Source organism: Diadema setosum, chromosome 18, assembly GCF_964275005.1.
Source record: "Diadema setosum chromosome 18, eeDiaSeto1, whole genome shotgun sequence".
Lineage (NCBI taxonomy): Eukaryota > Metazoa > Echinodermata > Echinoidea > Diadematoida > Diadematidae > Diadema > Diadema setosum.
Genome location: NC_092702.1, coordinates 16,229,186 through 16,253,415, shown reverse-complemented (window position 1 = coordinate 16,253,415; position 24,230 = coordinate 16,229,186). Strand labels below are relative to the sequence as shown.

The window sequence follows — 24,230 nt, the reverse complement described above, 5'->3', positions numbered from 1 at the left end:
GCAAACGCAAGCGTTTAACACGTGTAGTGTGTCGGGCTCTCAGCAAGTGTGCAATGGAGCAAATTGTATGGATCCAAAAATGCACGGATGATGACGTCATAGTGAAATGGGCCGAATGATCAATGTCAAACAACCAATCAAATGACAAGAATCTCTTCAGGTGTTATATAAAAAGGATTATAGAACAATAAATACTAAATCATCCCGAGTGCCGTTTTGTTTCACCAAACCCGCAGGCTGAGGTGAAATAGAACTGCACAAGGGATAATTCAGTGTTTGATGTTCTATGGTCCAGTACTGGTGCATCAGTAGAACATGCACTAATGTAGTAAATATACCCCTCGATCTACATGTAGTTTCGGTAGGTCTAGGCCGTGCTAGATCTACTACTGATTTCATGCATGCAGAGTGTAACGATAATCTTTTTTACATACAGCCGCGTAGTGCTTAGCAGAATTTAACTATAAACCGCATACTTCTGCATCCTATGCTGTACTTAAAGGCTGAAAGAACTAAAGTGAGCATTACCCTTTGTATGTCCCCCCACTGCGTATGCTATCACCGCATAGATAGCTATAGGGGCCGTCAAAGGCGGCAGACCCATGCCTTAGCGGCACTACAGAGTCGGGGTAAACATACTGTGCATTCGGTCACCTACCAGAATTCGGTCACTTACCAGTATCACTTATCACCAGCCAGTGAGTTCTACCAAAGATCGTACACTTCAGTGTACGATCTTTGGTTCTAAAGTCACATCACACGCAAATCACATCATTTCACATACTGGAACACTCATTCACAACAGGAAAGTCCTTTAGTCTCCTCCAAAAATCCTTCGAAAAACCCCAATTCCACTGTCAAAGTGCAAAATCAGAACTTTTCCAAGCGTGCGCGAATTAAGTCCAGTTTTAAGAGTAGGGTCTACGGGTACAGGTCGCCGAAAAAGCGCTAAAAATCGAGAAATACGCCATTTTCTTGTGGGATATTTTGCTTATAGCAAGCTGAGAGTGTGATGGTATCAAAGGTCATATGAGTGTACGATCTCTGATGGTATCCACAAAAGCGCAAAAGAAAAACAAAATTTACGTACCCCCTGCACTGGGCAACAATTACCCCTACGGCAATTATTCAATGCAAGGGTTGAATGCAAATGTCTACTGCATCAGTATTCAGTCACCAATGAGCGCTGCAACGTCCCCGATGCAATTTTGCGCCAAAAGGGTAGATGCATTTTCAGCGGCCTTGAACACGCATTGACATTGAGCGCGCATATCGTGCAGTGTGACTGGGACCGAGCAAAATTTTTCCATGAATGAGGAATGCTCCTCCAACGAAAAAAAAAGAAACAATGTTGATCTGAAAAATCACCAAATACAGGCCAGTTTGTGACGACGGAAAGCGAACTTTCATAAATCCAGAAGGACATAGTCCCTCAAATAATCGTAGATTTCGAAACTCTTACAAACATTTGAGCAGCGAAGTTGGATCGTTTGGGAGTTATGTTTTCATATGGTAGCGAAAAATCGCAAAGTAAGAAACGGTATTTATTCGTATATGAATAAGTATACATTTGTATGAAGGGAATAATTCAGTATGAAGGTTATACAGGGTTCCCAGTAACATACAATACAAGTTATTGTGTTTAAAATCTTTCCAAAAACAAAGTTTGCGACGGAATATATGACACGTAGGTATTTTGTTGTTGTTGTTTTTTTATGGAGAGAGCTGGGTGTTTGTCGAGCCCACCAGAGGTGAGGGGAGACTAGGGGATCGCCAGTGGCGTCTGTCCGTCTGTTGTCCGTCGTCCGTCCGTCCGTCTGTCCGTGCGTCGTCTGTCCGTAACGCTATAAAAACTTGAATAACTCTGTACTCTGGGCTTCAATTTGAATCAAACTTGGAGGGAAGAGTGGCCATACAAAGTTTTACCTTTTACCCAGTATGAAGGTCACCTCAAGGTTAAAGGGACTGGGGAGGAGTGTTGGAACCCAAAATGCAAAAGTACTATTTCATGAAGTGAAAGAGGCAAAAACAAGGGTCAATGCCTATGAAAGGACTAAGCAATGAAAAAGAATCGATGAAAAATACGGCATTATGAAGATATCTATGATTTTGTGAAGAGCGTTACATGTAACGCTTGTCAAAATCACAGGGGGTCGGCTTAGAGGCTCTCCGTTCAAGTGTTGTTTTTGCCTCCCTCTTTTGTCCGATTTTGGCACAGCGTTGATTTGTTGCCTTCTCCTCGGCGAAAAGCAAGCCCAAGATAGAGTGTACAGCTGTACATCGACGCGCCGCGATCGCGAGGCGAAACCCGGGTGCCTGTTCACTGGCTAGCGAGCGTTATCGGTGCATTTCCCGGCATCCGCCCGGCAGCTAGCTAGCACGGGTCCGCTCGAACTCTGCTGGCTGCGTATATAGGCCTACTTACCGTACCACTCCATCCACACAACAATGGAGCCGCAGGAGGAGAGCGAGAGATCTGTCTCCAAGAAGAGGAAGACCATGAAAACCAGTGACAGAGTATGGAGATGGCGACAGAAAAATAAAATGAAGTCAATCCCAATTCCCCTCAAGACACTAGGGGCTGAACGACAGAGATGTCATTTCACTTCTGCTGGATCGGTAATGAATTTGTGAAACTCGGAAGACTTCATTCAGTTCAGTGTGAGTAACAGTTAACTTCAGTTAGGACCTACAGTGTTAGTGTATATTGCTGATAGAGATGTCACTTAGAGGATCTACACACACTATACTATTGTTATGAGTAGGCCTAGAATCTAGATTAGTAGTTTTGTTAGGTGTCCTATGCCCCACCCGGAAAGAGTTCCTTATGTCCCCCCCCCACCAACTTGCACAAAACAAACAAACTAGGCCTATGCCTACCATTCCTTTTTACCAATAATAAACTAAATAAAGGTTATGCCATTTATGGGAAGACTTCCCATAATATTAAACCTTTATTTAGTCCACCATTAGCAAAAAAAAAAAAAAAAAAAAAAACAGCAACCTATCGAACCATTATTTGTGCAAACTAGTGGGGGGGGGGGACATAAGGAACTCTTTCCCCACACCCTAACTTGTTTCTATTATGGTAAACTAAAAGATATATTACAATTTGCCTGAGATTTTACTCACATTTGAAGAAAGGCCACATGCAGATTCACAAAGCCAAAGGTGTACCGGTATTCAGAATGCGATTGAGGTAGTATGGTAGGTATCCTAGACCAATGTTCTACCATTCCTAGTCCGAGGCCCTTTTTCTCTGCCAATATATTAGATAACTGGAATTTTTTTTTTTTTTTCTGCGTAATGACATATCCCAAATTTGGCTCAACAGTTCTCCTTTTTGAAATGTGCTTCTGGCAATTGCACAAAATCGCTGTTCACATTAAGAAATGGCACACTAAAGTGTTTTGCATGTAAATACGCGAATTCCTATTTTACCATATTCTGGATTATGTTGCCCTATTCTACCTTCATGTCAAATTATGGGTCTCAAAATTTCGAAATAAGAAAGTTACGACACTCATCAGAACTGCCGTTTGTTACAAATCGGCGATAGGCGAGAAATCCAATTTTACGAAACGACACTGAATGAGTGAAAGTGTCAGCGAAGAGCTGCGTAGAGTGATCATCTGGTCACTCTCGGTTTTTACAAATAGTTTGTGGAGAGTCAACCGTGTATATGTTGTCATGGCAGCTATGATCGCGGACCAAAAACGTGAATTCACATGTTTGGTAAGGTACCTAATTATTGTCTCCGGTACACATGGCATTGCAAAAATGTTGATTGAAGTGTATCTATTGTGCGTATACATAAGTGGCTAATGGCGTATAAACATTGCAGCGCAGTTCACTCAGTCCCTAGTGTAGTGGTTAATGGTGTATGCTTTGTAACACAGTAGGTGCTAGTTGTTGAGAAAGGTCTGTCAGATATTATTGTGGCAAATGTGGGTATCTTTTGTAGGGCAACAGCCAGCATCACATTCAAGGACCATCCTGACTAGGCAGCTCAGTGAAGCCAGTGACATCCCCTCTCGTCAGTTGAGACCAGCCCTCCCAGCTACCGAGCTTGATGTCAGAAGCCAGTGAAATTCCCTCTCGTCAGTTTCGACCAGCTACCCAGCTCGGTGAAGCCAGTGACATCTCCTTTCATCAGTTGAAACCAGCCCTCCTAGACCTAGCTAACCAGCTTGATGAAGCCAGTGACATTCCCTCTCGTCAGTTTCGACCAGCTATACCCAGCTTGGTGAAGCCAGTGATGTCCCCTCTCATCAGTCGAGACCAGCCCTATCAGCTACCCAGCTTGATGAAGCCAGTGACATCCCCTCTTGCCCATTGAAACCAGCCCTTGCACTGGTACAAAAGGTTTGTACAAACTGTCTTTAATTACCTGGTACATTTTGTTTTAAGACACCTAGATCCAACAACTGTTTTGAACCTGCAAATGAAAATTAATGTTGATATTTAGTAAACAAAACATCAATAAATTGTTCGATTTAACTCTGTGTTCTCAAACGATGCTGTTATTATTCTTGCTGTAATAATTGATAACATTTTTTTTTTGAACCCATAGCTGTGGTAGTGGTTAATAAGATTATGGTTGTCTTGATCATTACTTTTAGGGTTACAAGTTAGATAGTTTGTACATTGCAGCCACATATAGGCCTCCTATATGATTGTATGTGGAATTACAGACCCCCAAATCCCATGTATGTGGCTGGATTTAAAGACATAGGCCCTATATGAGCTTGTATACATAGGGCCTACTTTGTAGATGCACAATGAGAGGCTGAGGTCATCCCGACGTCATGTGCAGTGTCAACTCATCAAAAATTTGGCTAGGGTCTGTAGGTCTTATTTTCCTTTTTGCTATTCAACTTCTACAGTAGACAGTCTATTTCTAACATATTTCATGGAGTTTTCTCTGTTGCATATATGTGAGCACTACAAGATAAAGCTACCTGGTAGACTCTACACTGAAATAAAAGGGATAGCAAGTTCTGTGACTAAATTTACAGAGTGGTGAAGAACTAATGCAACTATCCTAATTGTAAGTCAGTGTTAATGCCTTTCATTGTGTCTGATATACAGATGAACTCCTGTCCAGATGCCCCTGTGAAATGGAAAAGTTCGTGAATGCCGTTGCCTTCTCCAATTAGTTGTGGAGGAAAATGCTACTCTGAGGAAAGGACTTGGGTCAGATTGAAGTGGATCAAAACCTGGTGAGAGTGCTGACAGATATTGATTTTATCAGAGCCTGGGCAGATGTTAGAAGATAACAGGTTAGATGATGAAGACGTCCCTTTGGCATGCATATTTAGGAATTTTTATGTAAATATCATAAATAAAGTGGGCTACTAAGTATTTTCATTGGACTTTCAGCATCTAACATAATTACTTTCATCGGTACTAAACTTGTCATTGCTTGAATGTTAGTCATTAAAGAGAATATTTACTATGTGTAATACTGAATAGTTAATTGAGTCTATATGAGTAGTAAAATAATTTTTCATTGTAAATGTGTAGTACACGTAGTTACTATATTACCAACATTCAGTCATTAGATGAGAGATCAATAGAATGTGCTTGTTGGCCTCTATTGCAGTGGAACAGCTAGCATCACATCCAAGTGCCATCCCAGATATCCAGGTTGTTGAAGCCAGTGACACCCCCTCTCGCCAAATAAGACTGCCTCTTCTAGGCTACGCAGCTCAGCAAGACCTGTGACATCCATCTCGCCAGTGGAGACCAGCCCTCTCTACCACCAAACTCAGTGAAACCAGTGACATCCCCTCTCATTAATCAGAACCAGCCCTCCCAGCTACTTACATGTAGCTCCATGAAGCCAGTGACATCCCCTCTCATGTTCTTCTTTGTGGCTGGCAAATGTTTGAAAACTGAACTTGGATGACGTCAATATCATAATTATGTTGAGTGCATCCAAGTGATGGCAATGATAATAGCTCTGACACCAGCTCTTCCTGTAGGCCTACTGTCAATTTATGCCTTCATTGTGTATAATAGCAAAAGACATGTTAGTAATGAAAAAGCTGCACCTTTGTACCAGGATTGTTGGGGATTCTGATAAATGCACATTGAACATGAATAACATCAATTCCAATCATAGACCTACATTCATGTGATGGCAATACTAACTGATATGACACTACATTCATATTTCTGAACTCTCTATTTCTGTCTTTTCTGTGAGGTAACAACAAACATGTTAGTACTCAAATGTGTGAATCAGAATGAAACATTGAATTGATTGCATAGAAAATTTGTTCTTGCCCCATGTGGCAAGTAGGGAATATAAATCCTGTAAACTCCTAAACTGCATGTGCTTAAATTGTTACTGGAAACTGAAAGGGCTGCAATAACCAGGCACAAAGTGTTTTGTCCTTTTATTTTTTCATTTGGTCTTTTTCCCCCCTGTGTTTCCCAGGTGTTTCAGGGTGAAAAGCTACAATTACTCCGTTACAATAAAATATTGCATCAGTGTTTTAAAGTGAACTTAAGCAGGGCTGTCATGCACAGCAGTTTACATCACTGAAAGGGCCTTTCACAAATTTCATTAGCATTTTGGAAGACACTTTTCAGCACATAATTTTGTGATAACTCTATCAAATCACATTATTATGAGGACAATATTTTTGTGGTAAATGGAGTTTGTGCCCTTGTAATATTCATTGCATCTATATTTTATAGCCAAAAATAGGTATGAATTTTGATAAACAAATGTGTTGGAAGTACTTCAAACAAGATGTTCAGTTTTCATTCACATAGATATAAAAATACATTGTAATATACATTTGGTAGGTCCCTACATGATGTTCTACTGATATAATTGTATACGCTAAAACCCTAAACTGAATGTGTTTTGACAATGCAATATGTAGAAGGTCTCCACACTGAAATAGTATAGTGTTCTTTGTACTTGAAGTCATTAAACCATGTGACATTGATTCTTGGACCTTCACTTAATTTTTTTTCCCCTGCAAATGTGCAAGTTATTTGAAAGTGGTTGCATTTGTTAGGTTTTTTTAATTTACATGTTATATCATTGTTATCATAATTGTTCAATATGATAGGAGTATAATGTGTAGATGCCAAAATTGACTAATGACAGAATGCTGAGCAGTGTTGTTGTTTTGTTTTTTTTTTTCAAATGACTACCTTACCTGTGTAAATTGGCAATCTTTGCCATACAACTATTTCTATTATGACATTTCATATTTAAAAGATATAGGCCTACATGCAAGGCGTCAGCACAGATTTGTTATCTCTACATTGTATATCACATCACATTACTGTGAGAGCAGTTTCTACATGTAGCACATTTGCAATTAGAACCTGTGCTCATGATGCAACACCAAATGCAAATATTCATGCAAAGATAAAAGAAAATGTAAGGTCAGTGTACCCTGGTACACACAACTTCTAATGTAGGTCCCATGTACACATGCAATTCATATGTACACATGAAATTTGTATATGTATGCATGGTAGTATAATGTACAGTGTAAGTGTAGGGATTTACTTTGAACCATTTATTATAAGTGTATCCCCCTTCTGTTATAACAGGTACCACCCCTCTACACATAAATACGTCAACCCACACATACAGTAGTATTCACATTTACATTCATCCACGCATCCCACCTATCACAGACACACCACCATTATCACATGACATTTTCCACTCTTTCACTTCTCACCCATTGTTCCCTGTAATACTGAAATAATGCCTAAATCACCCACGCCTACACACCATTTACATATTATGAATATTTAGTTTTAACCTTTGTTTCCTTATTTGCATGTTTTGTTATGTTGATTTTGTGTATGAATATTTGTTACAACCCACATTTACATGTAAACCCATGCCAAATTATGTGTAGAATAAACTGGCTACAAATTAGTTAGCCAAGGGACTCCTTCTAAGTAACACGTGTGCTGCCCTAGTTTGCTTTAAGTGTGACGAGTGCTAGAGAGCTAAGCGAACCCGAGCCCTTACATAAGAAATGTGTTAGATTTTTATTCACTGAAATATCAGAACAAGATATTTATACCTGTGTAGGTCTAATTGTTAAGCATCAATTTACCACTGAGAAAAAAATGTGTTCTGATGATAAAAACCTAATCAGGGTTCTAGATAAAACTGAGTGAATGTTGTTGGCCTATGTGGAAATAATTGACTTGAACAGATTATTTCTTGTGTCTTTTCACCTTGTAGGTGAACGAGACATATTGCATCATGCGTGGTTGCATTGCATGATGAATAAGAAAATGTGTAAGGTACCCTCAGAAATTGCTGGATTAGTTATTAGACTATTACAGGTGTCACATTATTCAGTCTAGAAGACTGAAAATGATCTGATTCCCAACATTTTTGTGTGTATCTGTGAAATAATTCCAATTAACCCTATTCATACAGAAAAAAAGGTAGGCCTAAGCCATACCAATGACCAAATTCAGTGCACGTGTCAGTTGTGAAGAAAATCATCCACAATAAATGTTACAACTAAGTCACATTTGAAATTACGAATACATGACAAGTTGTACTGGTAATAAAAATGAACTATTGGTTAGATCCAATGCAAGTTTAGATATAACATGGTACCTGGTACTTCTCTAGCCTACTTGTGTTTCAAATCTTTGAAGAACTAAAAAAAAAATAAAAAAATAAAAAAAATGGGTTTGCCATGAAGATTGCATTTCTTGACAATGTGCATGAAAAGTGTAAGATATGTATTACATGTAATAACACAACCCGTTTGTGTTTCGTGTAATTGTAATCAATAATTGAGATTTCGTTGATTTTTTTTTTTTTTTTCTACGTAGCCCGACCAGGTCACCAGACGCCGTGCGAAGCACGGTAGCTGCAACTGTACTGCGTACTGGGCTGTGTCCTTACCCGGAAAAGTTTCTACGTACAGCTACAGGCACAGCCCAGTCGATCGCTGTATAAATAGCCCGGCGTCTGGTCGGGCTACGTAGTACCGCGTTCACCTATCCCGCTTTCGGTACTCGTACTTCTCAATGAAGAATCTTGTAATGGAGTTTGATGGCTTTTAGGATACGTAGCCTACCGAGTCTTCCGACGATAGAACTATCTCTCATAGTATCTTGGAAGAAGGACATGTGAATCAGAATCGGAGGATCTAGGAGTCCTTTGATTTTAGGTTAGCGCTCTCATCAAATGAAAACACAACGCGAACTCATACACTCGTACACAGCATGCAAGATCGTACAGCAAGCTAGCTAGCTAGCTCTCGAGCTTGCATAGCACTGCATGCTGCGAGTTATGGCAAGTGATGCGGCCAGCGCTCGCCGCCGCGCCCATAGGCACAGCCAGCCGTCAGAGCTAGCTTGCTCTAACTAACGTGCTCTATAACTACTAGTACAGCTGTAGTTCCGCAGCTCACTCGGCATGTTGGCTTGATTTCGCTGTAAGTTGGCTTGATGTCCGCAGTCAACAAGCAGTATTCCGCAATTCAAATACGTATCGCCATCGTATCGAAGGAACTTTTTCCAGAAAAGTATGTTTTGTTTTTCGCTTTTTAAAACATTTGAGAAGATTTCGATATCCAAGATATTTTGACACATGTTAAGTTAAATATCTACCTTTCATTTTATACCCAAAACACCTTCTCTTTCGCATGTTTTGCACAACCGAACACTCCTCCCCAGGCCCTTTAAAGGTCACAGGCAGGGGTCAATGAACTTTTAGGGCCCAATGTTAAGTTTTTAGGGCATGTTTCGATTATGGGCCATAACTTTTGATCCGTAAGTGTATTTGTGACCAAACTTGGATGGTAGATTTACCTTGGGGAGTGGATGGTCACCACAAGGTCAAAGGTCACAGGCAGGGGTCAATGAACTTTAAGGGCCCAATGTTAAGTTTTTAGGGCGCGTTTCGATTATGGACCATAACTTTTGATCCGTAAGTCTGTTTGTGACCAAACTTGGATGGTAGATGTATCTTGGGGAGTTGATGGTCACCACAAGGTCAAAGGTCACAGACCGGGGTCAATGAACTTTAAGGGCCCAATGTTAAGTTTTTAGGGCGCGTTTCGATTATGGGCCATAACTTTTGATCCGTAAGTGTATTTGTGACCAAACTTGGATGGTAGATGTACCTTGGGGAGTTGATGGTCACCACAAGGTCAAAGGTCACAGGCAGGGGTCAATGAACTTTAAGGGCCCAATGTTGGTTTTTAGGGTGCGTTTCAATTATGGACCATAACTTTTGATTCGTAAGTTTATTTGTGACCAAACTTGGATGGTAGATGTACCTTGGGGAGTTGATGGTCACCACAAGGTCAAAGGTCACAGGCAGGGGTCAGTGAACTTTTAGGGCCCAATGTACTGTGCATTTAAAGATAAAAAGTTTTTCCTGAATTTCCTTGTCTTGGTTTGTGTTTCACGTTAAAGTACGTTGTCTGTGAGAATTATTCGCCCCAAAGTGCTCTCATGTCTTAGTAATCATGCAATAATGGTTTCCCACCAGAGCCGTCGCCGTACAGCGTCGATAAATATTGTACGAAACCACTGACTGCGACCAGCAGCGTGCAGCCCATTGTACGCATAGCTAACTGCGACCAGCAGCCCCATACGCATAGCGTAATGGGGCTTCGCATTGTAACATTCAGGATCATGACAGAATTAGTATCGCGGGTAAATGTCAATTTAAAATCCCAAAATTTCTTCGATTTGAAGACTTACCAATCAAGTTGAAGTATTGAAAACAGGCTTCGAACAACGTTTGGTTCTGCCAATAGTCCCTTTCTTTTCGAATTAATGACTGAATGTGACTCGGTCGAGAGGACCTTGGGAGAGCTACATACACCATGGACCGATGCATACACTGACTACTACGGCCAGCGCATGCGCACACAAACGTCTTATCCGTTGATATGGGATTTGAAATTTGTGCGCATGTGATGTGTTCGCATTCACTGGCTGTAGTATTCAGTGTACATGGTGTATGTAGCTCTCCCAGGGTCCTCTCGGCCGAGTCACATTCAGTCATCAATTCGAACAGAAAGGGACTGTAGGCAGAACCAAATGTTGCCTGAAGCCTGTTTTCAATACTTCACCTTAATTGGTAAGTCTTCAAATTGAAGAATTTTTGGGATTTTAAGTTAACATTTATCCCGCGATACTAAATCTGTCATGATCCTGAATGCTACAATGCGAAGCCCGATTACGCTATGCGTATGGGACTGCTGGTCGCTATGCGTATGGGGCTGCTGGTCGCAGTTAATTGCATGATTACTAAGACATGAGAGCACTTTGGGGCGAGTAAGTCTCACAGTGTTAGTTATATGAAAGGTACTTTAACCTGAAACACAAACTAAGACAAGGACATTTTTGAGGTACCAAAACTTTTTATTATCTTTAATTATGACTCCTAACTTTTGATCCATAGGTCCATTTGTGAACAAAATATAAAAAAAAAAGGTGTTGTACATTTGTTTGCGAGACACGTTACGGCACTTGCCTTGTTACAATTACAGATCTGCATATGCTATGTATGTAATATTACCAGGTAATATTTTCAGGACGTTCTTTTGGTATGCAATAGGTTTATGGCCTTTGTCTTTGTAATTTGTATAAAAGAAATGTCAGAGTGGATTTGCATTTGCAATGAATATTATTTTGTGTGTGTCCTTCACAGGAATCATAACAGGATGATTTTGTGAATGATTTGCAATAATTCTGTCTTGTAAATTTCTTTTTTTTTGTGTGACCAACCTGCAATCATAGACATGTTGAGTGTTGAACTATATTTACTATTTTCCAAAACACAGATTCTACAGACAATTAAGGCAGCAAGCAGCAGTGAAGATGTTGCCAAGGAATTATTGGGAATAATCAGAACCAGTGAGTTTCATGGATTTTTCTCTCCTCCTTAGATATAAGCATGGACCTACTCCACACATGGACTAGCAACGAAGGTCTTTCTTTGATCCTATCATCACCGCCGCCACCTGATTATGTGCATCTTAATCTGTACATTCAGGTGCTTGGATAATAACGATTGTGCAATTGTGCATCATCACTAACAAAAGAAACATTTCCCTCATTACGGTCTTATTTTGCTGAGGTGCCTTTTCAGACTCAACTGCCTTTGAATAAACATCGATGAAAGGGTGCAGCAAATCCCAAAACATGACAGTTTTCCTGTTACAAAATTGAAAATTACTTAAGTGGACACTTGTGGACAAGCATGTAACATGGCTTAATGATAGGACATACATGTCATCCATGGTTCCTGTCCATGTTTACTCTGGAACAATGTGTGAAAAATGGGAAAAATTAGATTACCAATCACAACCAACCTGCTAAAATAATTGCTTTCTCTTGTAAAGTATGCACATTTCGCAAATGAAATTACTTGAGCAATAATTTCCAAACGTACACTACAACTGCACATGCGTTTTTCTTGATTTAAGAGAATTACTATCTTCTGCACATGTAATTTTTATATTCCTCAAAGTGCCATCTTGTTTTTATCCAGGCTTCCTGTCGGCGATGATGATGAGATCAAAGCAGTAAAGCATGTTTAAAATGCTTTTGTGACGCCTTTGACATAAACAAGTGCATGAATTGATTAACGCGCGATGAATGTCCATGTTTAGTAGGTCCATGATAAGTATCACTATGGTCTGTGTTCTTGCAATTCTACTGTGATTTGTAGTTTGATTCATTCCAAAGTCAGTCCTTGCAGCTTTGTATTCATGTAGTAAGTTTATGCTGTTTGGAGTTTTCATGTTGTAGGCAGTTTGAAATACATGATGTGTATATGAATGCAAGGAAGGCGTATATGAGTATATGGTATAATAGTTTGTCTGTGTGCAGGCAGTGAAAAATCATCAATCAAGCAAACAACAAATAAACAAACAAACAGAACATATAATGTACATTAAAAAAAATATATATATATATATATCGTTGCTGGGGTGACAAGACCTTGTATCTGATGTTTCAGTGAAAATGACTTTTTTGATTAATGGTTAAACATTGCGTTAAGTGATGTCCCGTCCAAGTCCCGACTGTCTTACTCCAAAAATGAAGCCGTCACGGCATGTCAGAGGAAAGGCTATCCCATTCGCTATAATGCTTTGGCCGATATGTTATTTGGCTCTCCTGAACATTTGACATTTTGTAGATACGAGGGCTTGTCGCCTCAGCGATGATATATAATGTTTCTTGGTTTATATGATATTAGGTCAACTGGAGATATGTGCACCAAGTGAACATGAGTCAAAGCTTGTATGGTGCCATGGCTGACAGTATACAAAATGATGTATCCACTTTAGATCCGTCCAAGTTGGCCAACTTTCCATGGCCCAAGGAGCAGTATGTGGTGCTTGAAAAGTTGATTGAACATGCTGTCAATGCCAAGAATGATCAGGCTCACATGCACCAGAGAGTCAGCAAGCTCATCAATATGCTACAAGGTAGGGTGGAGCTTTTGCATTGCACTATTAACCCCTGAGGACGAGTCTAGAGTATGCTCGGGCAAGTGACTATGGGAAATGCGTGTTGTAGCAAAAAATAGCCCATCCTCATTGGGTTAAATTCAACTTCAATTCTGCTCAACCACTAAAGTACTGTACCCTTTTCAGGCTGGGCTTTTAGGCTATGCTGTATTTTAGCCATCGACTTTGGCATGCATCCTATGACATGGGATGTACAATGCAATCTATAAGACTGTATTATTGGATTTCTTAAACATTCTGTTTGAAACATACTGTTCAAAATGTTGTTTTAGTTGGTCCTTTTCATGGCCACCTCTCTCTCCAGAGAGCCAAGGTTCACAGAATTAAAATACATACGAAAGTTATTGTTTACACTATATGCTTGAATTTCAATGACAATTCACAAAAAAGTTCATGGCTAGCAATAATAATGTTTACAGCTATTCGGGCCGGATGAGGTTGTCCAGAACCAGTTTCCTTGGTGATGAATGTCTATTACATCACACTTTGGTATTCTGTTGAACATTCTGAATTTTAAAGTTTGGATGTTGCTTGGCTGTGCTGGTAATGAGCACTTGTAAAGCATGATCAACATAAATGTCCATGGAGCAAAATGGCCGGCGTAGTAAAATTGTAAGTGATTAGAAAGCATCACTGGTAGGTGGTGACAGTGGTTTACAAATAGGGAATGATTTTACTTTTGGAGTGCTGAGACTCGCAACTATGGCAGAAGCCTCTAATGAGCAGGCTACTATGAGTATCACAGTTTTTGAGTTGGAAGTAAACACTGCTTTAAGGTACATTCTGTGAAATACCACACAAAAGTTGTTACGGTTTTGGTCCCCCCCCCCCCCTTCTTTAAACTCGAGAGGTGTTGCAGCAGAGACTTAGAGCTAGTGAAATTTGTCTAAACCATGTGAATTGGACAGGAAGAGCACACATGTGTGTGAGAATTTGTCACTGTGACCTGAACCCACATTAAAATGTGCCCAATTTACTGACATGAGGCACTGCTAGATACTGTGCGAGCTGAAATTTTCGCGGTGGTTTTATTTTCGCGAATTTCGCGAATTGCCTTTGAACTGCGAAAATAACAACGCGCGAATAATTACGTTCAGTTAGACCCTCGCAACCGCGAAATTAACAACACGCAAAAATGTCCTCCAAGTTAGTAGCAAATCGCAAAAATGTCTGTGCGCAAAAATTTTAGCTCGTAAAGTAGTGATGAACTTATTTGAATTCATGAATATTCATGGTTTGTCCAATATCATTGTAGACATGCACCCTCAAGGTTTCAAGGAGGACTTCAGGAATGCTATGCTGCATATACAGGAAGAAGCCATCCAAGTAGGTACCATTCTAAATTAGAAAAGTAACAGCCCTAGTTTGCAAACTTACTCGGTAAGGATTCTGCAGGAAGAGTGATCATGCTTTCCACTATTTTATGGATATTAAGGATGGCTCTGTAACTCTTTTATTTGCCATGGTGTAAACCCCCTGTGTGCCACATTATTCTGATACCCCGTTCACAGTCCCCCTGTCTAGGAGGACCTCTGAAAGACATGCTAGATGAAAACTAGCTATATTTTATACAAACTCAGTGGGTGGTAAGAGAGACCCCCGTTCAGAGTCCCCTTGTTGTCTAGAGTGATGTCCGCATACATTTCTATGGAAATCAGTGGAAGGGTATTTTTTTCCACCACAAACAGTGCTCGTCACTGGAAGTGTGTGCTGTGTTTACACTAGTCTAGTTTTCAGACCGTTTTCGTACACTAATTTCCTTTTCAGAATATTTACTGCTTCTAACAACAAAAGAAGTAGCAGGTTAAGCTGATAGGCCTTATCCTTTGACAAAAACGGTGACTTCATTAAGGGCGGCAACAAAATCTGCGGAGGGTGCATTTTGTAAAAGGGTTTCAGTTGGCAAAGGATCTGAAAACCAGACTATGTTCACGCTGTGTTTGTGCCGGGACCGTTCACAGTCCCCTCGTCTGGCGTGAACACAGCACAACCTCTAGAGGTTGTGCTAGACTTGTGCTAGGCTGTCTAGCACGACATTCACGTCAGATTCACGCCGGACTCACTCCAGACTTGTGCTAGACGCTTACGCCGTGACCATTCACAGTCCCCATCGTCTGGCGTGAACACAGCACAACCTCTAGAGGTTGTGCTAGACAAAGCGGGACTGTGAACGGGGTATGAGACAGCAGCATAGTCTTTCTTTTGAAAAACAGAATGTTTTTCAAAAGCAATTTTGAGCAATTAACTTCAAATTTGGCATGTGTGACTGCTGTCACAGGCAGATGTGCAAGACACCTTTTTCATGAGTATTTCATAATGCACTGCCATGGCAACGGAAGCATTTCATAAAAATTTTACAAAATGTTGTGGATCGCACTACTCTCTGTTTTGTAGCAATTCAGTTTGAATTTGGGATATGCAATCAATGTAATGTATATTTGTGCAAAACACCTTTGATGTGTGCGTTAATAAATCTGTTGCCATGGTAACAGCAGTTTTTTTATACAAAAATATCACACAAAAATGTGTGGATTAGCCTAACTCCTTCAGTTTTTAAGCATTTGGCTTGAAAATTGGCACATGTGACCACTATGGTATACAAATAGTGAATGGTCATGAGTGCAATGGTACAAGATTTCGCATGAGGTGAAAGATAGAGGCGCTCTATTCAACGAGGCGAAGCGGAGTTGAATAGTGTGCCTCATCTTTCACCGAGTGCGAAATCTGGTTCCATTGCAAGAGTAAAGACCATACAACACCTCGAACGTCAACAGATTTGGTACTCACAGATTCTTGAATTTAGCACAGAAATGGCAACCATTTTCCGTGAAAGACGCATGAGTAGCCTCACAGTCGCAGTCACCGTGTATGTGTACGTACGTACGTATGCGAAACGAAGTTGTTTACAAAATGACTGTAATGAGTGACAAAAGTATGCGCTTGTAAGCGCGCTTGTAATGTTGAGTGCGCGCGGCACATGATATTGTTTGTTTATTGTGACATCAGAGCGCGTGCAATAGAACATTTTGGTCGAACCAAAATTGCATGCTGAGACAGCCAGAGCGTGCAATAGAACCTTTCACTAAATGTCATGTGATGGACAATCGACCAATCGGATAGCTACATTCTGAATAGGTGTTGTATAATACGTAGATGTGCATACTTACTCTTTCGTCATTGTTGATCAATGTGTTGCCATAGTAACAGCATAGTTTGAATAAAAATCATACGAAAATATTGTGGATTCAGTTAACTCCCTCAGTCTTAGAGCATTTGACTTGAAATTTGGCACACATGACCACTATAGTATATAGATGTGCAAACTCAATCTTTTGTCAGTGGTGAACAATGCGTTGCTATGGTAACAGCTTTTTTTACCAAAAAACATACAAAAATATTGTGGATTCAGCTAACTTCCTTTAGTCTTCGAGCATGTAGCTAGAAATTTGGCACATGCAACCACTATAGCATATAAATGTGCAAACTTAGTCTTTCGTCAGTGTTGAAAAATGCGTTGCCATGGTAACAGCATCTTTTCACTAAAATGCATACAAAAATATTGTGGATTCAGGTAACTACCTCAATCTTTGAGCATTTAGCTCGAAATTTGGCACATGTGACCACTATAGTACGTAGATGAGCATACATAGTCTTTCGTCATTGTTGATTAATGTGTTGCCATGGTAACAGTATATTTTGAATGAAAATCATGCAAAAATATTGTGGATTCAGTCTACTCCCTCAGCCTTTGAGCATTTGGCTTAAAATTTGGCACATGTGACCACTACAGCATATAGATGTTCAAACTTAATCTGTCATTATTGTTGAACAATGCGTTGCCATGTTAACAAAATTTTTCACCAAAAAGCATGTGGATTCAGCCAATTCCCTCAGTCCTTGAGCATTTAGCTTGAAATTTGGCACACCTGACCACTATGGTACGTAGATGTGCAAACTTAACCTTTTGTTATTGTTGATCAATGTGTTGCCATGGTAACAGTGTAGTTTGAATGAAAATCATACAAAAATATCGTGATTCAGATAACTCACTCAGTCTTTGAGCATTTTGCTTGAAATTTGGCACATGCAACCATTTTAGTACAGATATATGCAGACTTCATATTTCATCATTGTTGAACGATGTGTTGCCATGGTAACAGTGCATTTTGAATGAAAATCATGCAAACATTTCAATTCTCCTAACTCTGTCTGTTTAGAGCATTTTGGCTTCAAATTTGGTACATGTTACCTCTACATTACCTAGATGTGCAAAAAATCTTTTGTCAGTCTGGAAAATGTGTTGCCATGGTAACAGTATTTTGAATGAAAATGATACACTAATATTGTAAATTCAACTCAGCCCCTCATCCTTTTACCATTTGACTTGAAATTTGGCACATGTGACAGCTATGATATATAGTTGTGCAAACTTCATTTTTTTCTTAATGTCCAACGTTGTTGCCATGGTTACACAATTTTTAATAAAAACCATAGAAATCGTCAGTTTATTTATCTTTCTCACTCAGTTTTTGAGCACTAGACTTGAGATGTGAGACATGTGACTAACAGTGAGCAGTACAGTTATTCACTGTTTAACAGTGCATTGCCATTGTATATTTTCTTTTTTCCATTAAAAAGTAAAAAAAAAAATAATCCGGGTTGAGCTAATTCCCTCAGTTGTGGGTGGGGGTATATTAATCACAATGAGTGATAGTTCTATTTTTTTTTTCTTCATATGACTAGTAGCTACATTATTATTGTAGAGGCATGACTTTTGCGCTCAAAACAGCGACAGAAACTTAGAATTATACTACGCTTGATACTGTAAAACGAGGAATGTTTGCGTGCATTTTTATTTCACGAATTTCGCTAGCGCCAAGATTCACAGAATTAAAAAAGATGAGGAAGTTCTTGTCTACACTATATGCATTGAATGCTAGAGGCAATCCTTGAAAATTTCATGCTGCGAAAAAGGCAGTTGGCTCCTATTCTCGAAAATTTGATGCCACGAATATATCAAGTTTTTCAGTAGTCAATCGCCACATAAAATATAGCTACATGTGACAGGAATGGAATTGCGAGAAATGCTGTCATTGTACTGTGGCATTTGGCGATTTTTTGATCGGTTTCGGCGGGTGTGTGCATTTGAGCAGAATATGCAAACTTGGCACGCCATCGACTGAGTCAGGTGTGCGAACATGGCACATGAAAGAATTAATAGAAGTTTTGCCACAAAGATTATTTCAGGTTTTTGATTAAAGAAGTTGTCATCACTAAAATTATATATATATATATATATATCATCTCCAGGTGTGTTCTAAAACCATTTGATGATTGATGATGGTTGTACTGATAATGATAATGATAATGATAATGATAATGACCACAATGATAATAATGAAAATTGACCAATACCTTCATCATAAGTTACTACAAAAGAAGCATCTATAGCTGCATTCTCTCTATGAAGGTGAAGTTCTTGACATTCATGAAATGTATCTTCATGAAGATTAATGAATTATGAATTTTATAAAACAAGAGAATAAATGAATAAGAGAACCAAAAAAGAGAGGTTATTTTGATTTGATTTGATAATGGTTTATTAGAACAAACATGCAAAGTAGTAGCCCAAAGGCTAAATTATAATGCATCACATTAAAAAACATATAAATTACATCAAACAACATACATTATATGAACATTTTAACAATAACAAATACCAATTACATTAACATAACAAATACACAGCATTATAAAACTTGAATTTCCCTGTAATTAATTCAATACAATATAAAATTCAATAAATATATTATGCATATCTTCGATAAAAAATCTCATTAACCATTAACACTTTAATGCTCAGATAACTGTGTCTGCATTCACTTTTAACTGGACTTGACACCGATTTCCCAAATCTAATTACTCATATCAATTATTGCAGGAGGCACAAAACAAAGGATACTTCACAATATAAATACACAGACTGATGAGTTATTTCTTATTTCGCAAACGCCATACAATATGAATTCGTGAGGGTGAGTATACCACACATAAGGTATCTGTACATTTGGTGGCAAGGCGCGGTCTCTTCCTTGCATTGTAGGTGGGTGATCACTTGTTCCCACTTTGTCATGTCACACCCATGAACTGACTTCAGCTCTGTTGGTAGTGCTGCTGCCCTGTAAGCAATAGATGATGGTTTCAATTTCAGGTTGGTTCTTTTGTTTTCTCTTCGTCTGTTACAATACAGATTGAACACATTGTATGGACTGCAACATTACAGCAGGAGAAGCATCTATGACTTTCCAATGTCATTGTTGACATTGGTAGAATTTAAAATTGGATGACTTGCCAAATTGTTGTACTTGGGATTTAACAATTCTCGGAATAGCAAATATCAATTGTATATGTTGTACTTGGGATTTAACAATTCTCAGAAGATATTAGCAAATTTCAATTTCCCCTCATTTTTGACTGCCACATCATTGACAGTGGCATCAAGAGATTCATATGCCAACTCTTTACCATGTACCGATGAAGTTCAGTGAAAACTTGAAGGGCATGCAAAAGAGGTTTGCACTGTAATACGGTAGTCTCTGCATGATTGGGTACCCCCTAATTGAGTTCTCCGCTTTATAATAATTGACACATAAACTGAACAAACATATGCATGTTATATTTACTTCATGATTGGGTTGGCATTTTAGTGAAATGGGTCAAAACTTTTTAGACAAACCTATTCTCTAAGCTTCCCTCAGAAAGTCTGTGAAATGAGTTAATAAATTGTGGACAGCCTGTAAACGTGTTGACAGACAAAAGAACACTAAGGTTTACATTTTGACGTGATGAATATGATATTATGAGACAGATATAAACTCACGCACATGGATTAAAGACAAAGATATGAGTATGGGAGAGAGGAAATATCTTGTTGCCAAGTCAGATGTCCAATAATGTCTTTCCCCCCATCCCTAGGAAACCCTGCAAAAACTTAGAATCAAAAGCTAGTCAAATGGAAGTCAGTTCTTCATCAGTTTGTGTGTTTGTTTTGTTTTTCTTCAATGGGCCTTCATATCTGCACCACCACACATGTGGCATACAGTAATGATTGCATTTTACATGATTTGCAATGCCATGCCAGTGTGACTTGTCTAAAAGTACATTATACAAACATTCACAAATGGCCAGACTGCACTCTCACAAGCGCAGCCTTGGTGGCAAAGATTACCGATTATCCTTTGCATTAGGTCATCAGTAGGAATTTCAAGGGGTTTGCCTGTTGTTTTTATGCCTCCGCCACGAAGTGGTGCCGGAGGCATTATGTTTTCGGGTTGTCCGTCCGTCCGTCCTTCCGTCCGTCCATAATGAATTTTGTGGACAAGGTAACTATCGAAACCTGTTGAGGTATCCTAATGAAACTTGGCATGTATGTGTATTAGGGGGTGAAGTTTTGGGTGCACATGCTCAAGGTCAAAGGTCAAAAGGTCAAGGTCAAATACATAAAATTTCACTATTTCCACCATATCTATTGAAATCCTGAAGATATTTTCTTGAAACTTAGTGTTTACATGTATTACCCAATTAAGATTCTCTGGTGAAAGTTTGGATCATGAGGTCAAAGGTCAAAGGTCAAAAGGTCAGGGTCAAATACATAAATTTCACTATTTCCACCATATCTATTGAATGCCTGAAGAGATTTTCTTGAAACTTAGTGTATACATGTATTACCCAATTAAGATTCTCTGGTGAATGTTTGGGTCATGAGGTCAACGGTCAAAAGGTCAGGGTCAAATACATAAAATTTCACTATTTCCAGCATATGTATTGAATGCCTGAAGATATTTTCTTGAAACTTAGTGTATACATGTATTACCCAATTAAGATTCTCTGGTGAAAGTTTGGGTCATGAGGTCAAAGGTCAAAAGGTCAAGTAAAAATATTAAAACTTCTTTTTTTTCTCCATACCTTGGAAAATTGTTCAAGGTATCTTCATGGAACATAGTATCATGTACTGACTGGAAGTGATTATCTAGAGAATGTAGGGTTCATGGGGTCAAAGGTCAGGGGTCAAAGGTCAAGTGCAACACTTCAAAATTTTACTATTTCCCTCCTATTTATGCAATGCCAGCAGGGTTATTTTTTTTTTACACTTGGTGTATGCGTGTGTAACCTAATAGAAATTCTCTGGAAAGTTTTTTTTTTCTCCTTTTTTTGCCTCAAAGGTCAAAAGGTCAAAGATCAAGTGAAAGTGCTGAACTAACTTTTTCCTCCATATCTCGGAAGTGGCTCAAGTTATCTTGAAACTTAGTACATATTATGCATGTTCTACCTGAAAGTGATTATCTTATGAATTTTAGGGTCAAGGGCCAGATGAAAATGGTAACAATTTACTATTCAATTCAGAAATTGCACTTTTTCTCCACACCTGTACCTTGAAAATTATTCAATGCCTAAATGTATGAATGGGTCAAAGTCGAGTTAAAGTCCTTAAATCCCTAGATACATGCTCTCCTATTCATCCAATTAAACCTAGGTCAAGGAAGGTGAACATTCAACACATTTGTGACAAACTTGTCATTTCAATATTTTGCCAATTTTGTGAAAATGTAATCACACATTGTCCACATGTACTATCTAGACCTATTGGGAAAATTATGCATTATGGCGGAGGCATACCAGTCGCCAAAGCGACATTTCTAGTTCTTAGATTATTCGAAGAAAAAGCAGGATTTCTGCAAAGGCTGTTGTGCAACTTTATATGAGTCATGGCTGTAGTGACACACCATGCTGTGTATGTGGTACAGATTGGTGCATGATTAGTGTGTGGGTGTACTAGTGTACCCTTTAAAGGAGACCTCCGGATGACTCTTACATATGAACAACTATAGATTGATTATACTGGGTACAGAGTTTCAGAATTTATAGTGATTGGGATGAGGAAAAAGAATGTTTTCAAAATTAATAACAAATCACAATGAACAAGGATGATGACATGGCAGCCTCACTAAAAGAATGCATGAGTAGAGGCTCAAGGAAGGTGAACAAAAGAAGAAAGCATGCATAAATTCTACACAGGTGAACTTGTTACGCACATGGTATTGTAATGCTATTGCATCGCTACATTTCTGAAGTATGTGAGGCTCTATGTAATCGTCACTGTTCAGTGTAATTTGTTTTTGGTTTTACAGAGTATTGATTTCTCTGCTCAAGGACCACAATAAATTCTACAAATCTATACATGGAGCTGTTGATTTATGTACTCCATGATGTGAAATTATGAAAATCATCTGGAATGCCCCTTTAAATGACCAATGATAGCAACAACACCTCTCTCAGTGAGACATATACCTACTAACCCTGCGTTCAGAAGATCCCCCGCTTCGAGGGGAATCTTCCGTTTGCCAGGACATCCCCCGGCAATCCCATCGTGTGGATGCTCGGTGGGAGATTCCCTTCTACCCCGGAAAGCTTGTCGAGTCCGGCAACTGTACAATTCTGGCGGGGGACAGAGGGCGCAGCTGTTTTCCTCGTAAGTGTGCATGCTCAAAATGTGGTGGCAAATAATCTACGACACAGCTGAAACCACCAGCCGTGATTTGTCCCCCGTTCAGCAGGGGATTTCAAGACACGTGTGGACGGTCGATCATAAAAAAGATAAGATCTCTCCCTCTCTCCCTGCGAAGCGGGGGATCGTCTGAACACCGGGTGTGTTTCAGTCCACATTTGTAGCAAAGAATTTAGACGTATGTATGGAAGCAATCACACAGTTTTTTTTTTTTTCAATAAGAAATACAAAGAGTAACTTGATATCACATGGTTGAAATCTATCCCTTTTCATCACTGTACAGTGTCCAAAATCAAAGTGAATATTTACAGTAACACAGGTGCTGAATTTTTGGAATTTAATGTGTCGATGTGTGTAGGCATATTAAAAGGGTGCTGTTTTAGACCTAGCCAAAATTCATCATTTTGGAGATTTTTGTTTGTTTGTTTCTTTGTATACTGTTCATACTCTGCAGGCAACTTCTGCGGAATTCAGGAGGAAGCTTGCCAAGTCTGCGGCCAGTTTCTTGGGAGAGCTCTACCTGCTGTCTCGAGCATCCAGCCAGGAATTTAAGGCATCAGTCCAGTCTGTTGTCACACCCACCGTCCGTGACTGGATAAAGAGCCCAACTGTGGTAGGAACTCACAGATATAATATATCTAATAGGATGACACTTATTCAAAGAAAAAATGATAAAATAAAGGATTGGTGCCATCTCAGTTAACCTGTTGTGTCTGTTTTGAGTGCTGAATGGCTCAGAAAACCCCATAGCCTTGTACACACTGTCCAAAGTCTGTGGCACAGAAAGGGTTAAAGCTCCATTTGTACTTTTAGATTATGTGCAAGGTCAGGTAGTTTAAAAAAAGAGAAAAGATCAAACCCCTGTGTTGATGTTCTATTTTATACTGAGGCAGAAATTATATGTAGGTAGTTGACAGTTTTGTGCAAGTGCCTGGATAAGTGTCTGAAGTATGAGACTAATAAACTGGAAAGTCTGTAGATTGAACCATGACCTCACAAATGTATGCTGTTCTCAAGCAGGCACCAGACAGTTCTCAGGGGAACCATAGAACAGGATTTGAAGCTCACATGAGATGTCATAAGATAGATCTTTCACTGCTTTTAAAGGGATAGTATGGTTTTGGGTGAGATGGGGGTTCAAATTTTTAAGGGGA

At 39.3% G+C, this 24,230-nt stretch overlaps 1 protein-coding gene and 1 long non-coding RNA gene across 3 annotated transcripts in view; both read left to right on the top strand.

Annotated features, from left to right (window-relative positions):
* The window catches only part of LOC140242160 (uncharacterized), a 68,867-nt gene that overhangs the window by 9,626 nt on the left and 35,011 nt on the right, over positions 1-24,230 (top strand). The window contains exons 5-8 of the mRNA XM_072321925.1: positions 11,817-11,889; positions 13,329-13,469; positions 14,767-14,837; positions 23,531-23,689. Coding sequence (XP_072178026.1) covers positions 11,817-11,889; positions 13,329-13,469; positions 14,767-14,837; positions 23,531-23,689 — 444 coding nt within the window. The remainder of the gene's footprint in view (positions 1-11,816; positions 11,890-13,328; positions 13,470-14,766; positions 14,838-23,530; positions 23,690-24,230) is intronic.
* On the top strand, positions 2,101-8,199 carry LOC140241626 (uncharacterized). 2 transcript variants are annotated; one of them, XR_011902093.1, is made up of 4 exons: positions 2,101-2,661; positions 3,965-4,365; positions 5,092-5,222; positions 5,606-8,199. It is a non-coding gene; the product is annotated as an uncharacterized lncRNA (long non-coding RNA). The 2 variants fall into 2 exon arrangements; XR_011902092.1 differs by lacking the exon at positions 2,101-2,661 and having other exon boundaries at positions 3,851-4,365.